Here is a 6,450-nt window from a genome sequence, read left to right as displayed (position 1 = left end):
AAAAAAAAAAAAAAAATCAAACGCCACATTCCAGAGTCTTCCCTGTTGCTTTTTTTTCTCCTCTCCCTTCTCTTCTTTTTCTAGTTTCTCCTCCTCATCCATCCCTTCTTCCCTCTATATGGTACACTGATGTATGTATGAGGTGAGTGTACATGCATGAGTATATGTGCTGGCCAAAATGGACACCTTAATATCTATCAAAGGAAACTGGCTTGCAAGGCCTATGGAAGCAGGCCACCTAGAGCGACTTTGGATTGTAAAGCAGTTTCCATCTGTGGTCAGTCATATGCCATTGCCCTGTTGGAAGCAGAGGGACCTACCAGATGACAGGCCCAGACCCTGCTGTGATGATTCTGGAGGCAGTGTCCCATCTTCAACGTAGGGCAAGATGGACACATGGGAAATTAACTTTAGACACTTTGTCGGAAAAATAAAGGGTCATGATAAAACCTAGTTCACTCAGTTCTGTTTTGCAGGCATGTGATCACTCTGTTCCAGGGGCCTGTCTCGTGCCAGTTAAGGAGGTGCACTTTCAATGTTGGCAAGGTGAACCTATTCAATGACATCTGACTGGGTGGTGTTTGGAGCAGATACATTTTGCCTTGTGCTGATCCTGGTGCTGTGGTTGGAATATTTGTCTCTTACAAAACTCAGATTGAAATGTTTCATTGGTAGAGCATCAAAGAGTGGGATTACTTAAGAGGAGATGAAGGCATGTGGGTGGCATTGGCGATGTTATAAAAGGGCACACTCTACCCACTCCCACTCTCTCTTGCCTTGCCTTTCCACTTTCCTCCCTGGGATTATGAAGTAAGAAACTTCTGGCCCGAAGTCAACACCTACATCTTAAACGTCTCAGCCTCTGGAACCAGAACGAACAATCTGCTCCTCACCCAAAGTGAAGTGGGCTATTAAAGCACAGCAGAATAAGACACCCAGTGGCTCCTCTTCCTCAATTCTAGTTACTTATACAAACATACATACATGCATACATACATACATACATACACACATGTGCATACATGCACATATAAGCAATTTTACTTGTCATTTGAGAGCTTCTTTCATGTTTTTTTTTCATACACATTCCCACATCAATGTTGACTCTGTCAGATTCCCTAATATTCCATCTCGGTGTCTACCTCATTATAATATGGCTTTGGAAATCCTCTCATGTGGCCTTTCATAGTACTAAAGGAACTCAAATATGAATATTGACTAGAGTCTAGTTTGTTGCCACAGTGTCAGCATGTAAAAACCCACAATAGAGATGCACCTAAGAGGAGGCTTTGCAAGAGGGAGGCAATACAGGAAGTGGTAGGTGTCAGATCTGTATTTTCTTTAAGAGCTTTGCAACTTCAGGGAAATTACTCAAGCTCTCTGAAGTTCAAATGTCGCATCAACAAAAATAGGGAGGTTGAGGAGATGACTCAATCAATAAACAACTTCCAGAGTAACCATGAAGATACAAGTTCAGATCGTCTAGCTCCCATGTAAAACAAACAAAGTAACCTCCTGGTGTGGTGGTATAATTCAGGTAATCCCAGCACTATGGTGACAGAGACAAGGGCTTCACTAACCAGCCAGTCTGTAGGAATCAATGAATTCCATGTTCAATGCACACATGTGCACATGCACACTCAAAATGGTGATGGCCTAGAGATAGCTCAGTGGATAGGAGTACTTGCTGTTTTTTCAAAGGACTGGGGTTTGGTTCTCAGCACCTGTATTGGACATCTAACAACTACATCTTCAACACAATAGAGCACATGGAGATTCTGAAGGCAAAGCTACAGTGTGTGTACCTAGGAATCTATCTGCATTTTACTGTAGACCATGGGAAGCTTTCATCTTCTTGATGAATTAACACTCTGTAGGGAAGGCTGTGCTTTTGTCATTAAGCTGCTGATGTGCATCTTTTATATCTAGCTTCAAACACCTAGGGGAGAGGAGATAACCAGGTAGTCCTTGGAGGACCACTTCCCAATTAGTGTTTCATGGATTTGATGGTAACTTAGCATACACTTAATGATGGTTTGCATGGAAAGCAAAAATAGCATGGCTTGGTGATTGAAAACTGTTTAAGTTTGGAGTCAGGCACACTTAAGCTGAGGTCATGAACTCTCCACCTATGGGAAAATCACTTATTACCTGTGGTGGTTTGAATAAGAATGCCCTCATAAACCCATAGATTTGAATGCTTACTCATCAGGGAGTGGCACTATTTAGGAATAGGAGGTGTGGCCTTGTTGGGGTAGCTGCGGACTTATAGGAAGAATTGCTTCATCACTGAGGGTGGGCTTTGAGATTTTCAGAAACCCAAGGCAGAGGTAGTGACTCTGTTTCTTCCTGCTTCTGGCAGATCCAGATGTAGAGCTTTCAGATCCTCCAGCACCATGCCTGCCTGCCTTCTGCCACACTTCCTGCCATGCTGATAAAACTGCTATTACAAGCAAGTCCCAGTTATATGCTTTCCTTTATAAGAGTTGTCATGGTTATGGTGTCTCTTCACAGCACTAGAGCAGTGACTAAGACATCCCATGTGTTCCTAGTTCATCATCATCATATGTAAGTTAGCAAAGTCAACTTCTTTATACCGGTGAAGCTTCCCGAGTATAAGCCAATGCAGGTGGACCTACCTACCGATGACAGGACTGGTGACAACTGCTTAATTTCAACAGTGAAATTAATTTGCTTTGGGAAATCACAGTTACCCTGGACCTCACTGCTATACCTTGAAAAAAAATCGCACTCAGGCTGAGCAGGGTGACAGTGGCATCACCGTTGTGTTGAACACAAGCTTCTGTAGGGAGTTCTTTTCATCAGCTTTGCTTGTGAGAACACCAAAGTGCTCAGAATGATGACTTGTATGTAGGAGCTGCTCCCAATATGCTCATTGGGCAATTGAGGAAATCATTTCTGTTATGCTCTCTGATCACCAGTGTGGCACAAGAAGTCACCTAGTGGTAAGACTATAAAGCCAATGTCTACAAAATAATTCCTGTTTGATTTCTGCTTTGCATTAGTATTGAGCATGGACTCAGAAACATTCTTTTATTGCATCATTCATTCAGCAAACATTTTTCGGTTACTGAATGCCTTTGATGAATAACAATTTATGGTAGGTCCTATGGAAACAAAAATAGAAAATGAATGCTTTCTGTCCGCACGAATTTCACAGCTCGGGAGAAATACAGGCTGGAAACATTTTAAATTGAATTTGACTTGTACTAAGCACAGAAATAGCAGAGGGGGGTTGACGGGAGGACAGAAACAGATATCGCAATCATAACAGATCCAAGATCTTGAATTTACACTTCAGTTCATTCTTTCTGCTTTTCTCCATTCATTGTTCTTTATCACAAGGGAAAATGTAAAGCTCACAGATTCCCCTCCTTTCCTCCTCAGTTGGTCCCAGGGTCTCCACTTCCAAACCATCCTAGACACACTTGCTTCTTTCCACAACTACTGTTCTCCCTCCAGACCAGCTTGTTATCCTGCCCCTTATATCTGTCTCATGTCTTCTGTTCCTGCCTCCCTCCTTAGACTTCCAGGTATTCATGGCTACCGTGCAGCTACAACTGTCCTCAAAACTGTGATAAGACATACTCTCTTCACTTGGAGCCATACCCTGTCTCCTCCCCTCTGATTGTCTACCTCCCTTTAGCATCTAATACTCACTTACCAGTCAGTCCACATGAGCCTCCCCCTTCTGTCAGTCTAGAAGGCTAAGTCCTCTCTATACCAAGAGCTTTTTGCCTTGCTCTTTTCTGAGAAAGTTGGACAGTTCTCCATACAACTGGTTCCCTCTTACTTCCTGTCTCACCATGGATTATGGTGGCCTACTATGACTACTCAAAGAACCCCTCCTCTATTCTTTCCCCTTAGTTTTCTTTCTTACCCTACTCATAGTCTTCAATCTTATGTAGCATCCATTTGTCTGCGATTTTGAAATCCTACATAGGACAAAGGTGGATGAAACATTTTCAGTCTTGCTGTCTATTTTTGGTCCCAGAGCCTTAATGCTTACTTCTGAAATTAGTTAATGAAGTCATGGGTTCCTCCTACTCATCCAATTTAGAGAAATTTACATCAAAGACATGATACTCTAAGGCTGATTTTTAAAAACTGTATGAATGTGTGTGTGTGTGTGTGTGTGTGTGTGTGTGTGTGCATGTGTGCACTAGTGTATATGACTGCAGGCAAACATGTGCTATGGTGTGCATGAGATGATTAGAGGACAACTTTCATGGTTCAAATGTTCTCTTCCACCCTGTTTAAGCAGGGTCTCTTTTGTTTCTGCTATGCCTCATATTCCAGGCTAGTTTGCCTGTGAGGCTCTCAGTGATTCTCTGGTGTCTGCAACTCCCACTCAGCATAGAGGAGTGCTAGGATTATGAATGTATGCCATCTTTCATATGGATTCGAAAGAGCAACTCAGGTAGTCAGGCTTATACCATAAGCACATCTACCTGATGAATTACTTCATAGCCCAAAATATGATAGTTCTCAAACAACTAGTTACATACATTCATGTACATATGACATATGAAGGATGTACATAGGTATAGTCTGTGCACATAGGAAGTAGGTAAAATATAGAATATGTTTAAAATTAAAGTACAAGCCCACACCATCATTGGATAGTATTGGATATTATTCAATATCATGTATTGAATAATCCTTTTCTGTTGCCCAAATAAGTGCAAATATCATATGATCATTTGGAAAATGCAGATGCTGGCTCAGTGTTTTGGAAACACAGAAATATCAAAACCGTTTTCAGTGTAGACAATATCAGTCCTCTTGCTGTAACCGAAGCTTTGAAAATCCTTTATTTCTCCCCAAGCTGGAATGGATGGCTGTGAATTCTGGAAGTATCTATGGCCTATACCTCCCACTCCTTTAGGTGAATGGTGCCCAGCAGGGCTGTGTGACAGAGTAGGTGAGATCAGGTTCGGCTGCTGCCACCAAACTTGAAAGGGTTGATTGATATGATGAAGGCTTTTCACAAAGAATATAAATCAAAGGCGATGACTGACAGCAAAATAAACATTCTAGAACCAGAGTAATTAGGAATATATTAGCAAGTAAAATAAACTTATTATCATTAACAAAATTGGCAGCTACTTGCAATTTCCCCAGGGGCTGCATTTCTTTTTTTTTTCTTGTGGATTAAATTAGGAAGGATTAATAGATTTGGAGACAGTGTTTTAATTTAGACTGTATTTTCTTCTGTCCCTGAGTTAGCTAAGTTCTGTGGTTCACTGATAGTAATCTGTAGCTATGAGGGTTTTGTTTGTTTGTTTGTTTGTTTGTTTGTTTTTGTTTTATTTTTTGTATGTGTGAGCTAGCCCCAGGTGTTGTAAAACTGATTCTGAATAAAACTGCTATTTACTCAATTCTCAGAGGAAATTAAATTAGTAGATAAGGCTTTTTTAAAAAGACTCTTTTTATAATTTTTCCCTTTTGAATATTTTTCAGGCCTTTAGCACCTGCTGCCACTTGTCTCTAGGAAATGCCAAGAAGTGACAAAACCAGTTAGTTTGAAGCACTGCCTTGCTCAGATCAGTGATGTCTGCATTCTGGGTGACTGTATGCTGTGAGTGAACCATTGCTGGCACCCAGAGAAGAGTTAAACATGTTGTCTCTCATAATCTCTGATACTGATATTCCTCCACAATGGGAAGAACATCTTTGAGTTTCATAAGGCATGGATTTGGAATCAGTGAGGGGGGTTCTTTGTTACCATCAGTGGAAGTTACCCTGGCAACAGCACTGAGAAAACTGGAGGACAACTATTGGAGAGTTTCTGTATTGTGGGAGAGATGGACTAAAGTATTTGCCTTTGATCAAAGAGAGGTCTGACATTTGTCCTTAATGTTAGAAGTAATTTCTTCCTGTCTTCATTTGGGGACCTTGAGTCAAGTGATTAGTCTGACAAAATGATTTATGGAGGGAGCTGATTTTACCCACGTAGTTTGGGGTGAAGAATTTCCACATCAGATATACCAACCTTATACTTGGGGTTAGAGCTAAAACCTCTGAGTCACATGGTATCACTTGATCTGAAGGCCGAGATTAACCACATGATCAATGAATCACCCTCATGTGGTGGAACACAGATAAAAACGTCCTGACATCAAAGCTCAGATCACCACCCTGGAATGTATTACTCTAAACACAGCTACTGGGAGAGTGGCATGTCCCTTACCATAAGGGAGAACAGCAGTAAGTCCTGCCCTCTGCCCCAAGGACTCCTTCAGTAGATCTCTATCTACACACTTCCTATGTGAAACTGTCTAAGGGTATAACAGCTTGTGGTAAAAATCTGTGAGTCCTTCCAGAAAAGTTCTGTATTGGAGGGTAGTTTTGGAATACCCCCCCCCCCCAGCCCAAACTTGCTTAAAGTGTCATAATTAAAGAAAGTTATGGGGAAATTGTGTACTT

The 6,450-nt window shown here is 41.4% G+C and overlaps 1 protein-coding gene across 3 annotated transcripts in view; it reads left to right on the top strand.

The window, feature by feature from the left end:
* Nucleotides 1-5,908, top strand: part of Tmem71 (transmembrane protein 71) — a 69,880-nt gene extending 63,972 nt beyond the window's left edge. For 2 of the 3 annotated variants that reach the window (XM_031359288.1, XM_031359291.1), the window contains one exon: nt 5,485-5,895. In XM_031359288.1, the coding sequence (XP_031215148.1) occupies nt 5,485-5,515 (31 nt within the window). In that variant the 3' untranslated portion in view covers nt 5,516-5,895. Of the gene's footprint in view, nt 1-5,484 lie in introns of all 3 variants that reach the window. The other variant, XM_031359290.1, reaches the window with a different exon arrangement.
* The last annotated feature ends 542 nt before the right edge of the window (nt 5,909-6,450 follow it).

This window comes from Mastomys coucha, unplaced genomic scaffold (genome assembly GCF_008632895.1).
Source record: "Mastomys coucha isolate ucsf_1 unplaced genomic scaffold, UCSF_Mcou_1 pScaffold7, whole genome shotgun sequence".
Lineage (NCBI taxonomy): Eukaryota > Metazoa > Chordata > Mammalia > Rodentia > Muridae > Mastomys > Mastomys coucha.
The sequence above is the reverse complement of the archived record's forward strand: the minus strand, read 5'-3'. Positions and strand labels throughout refer to the sequence as shown.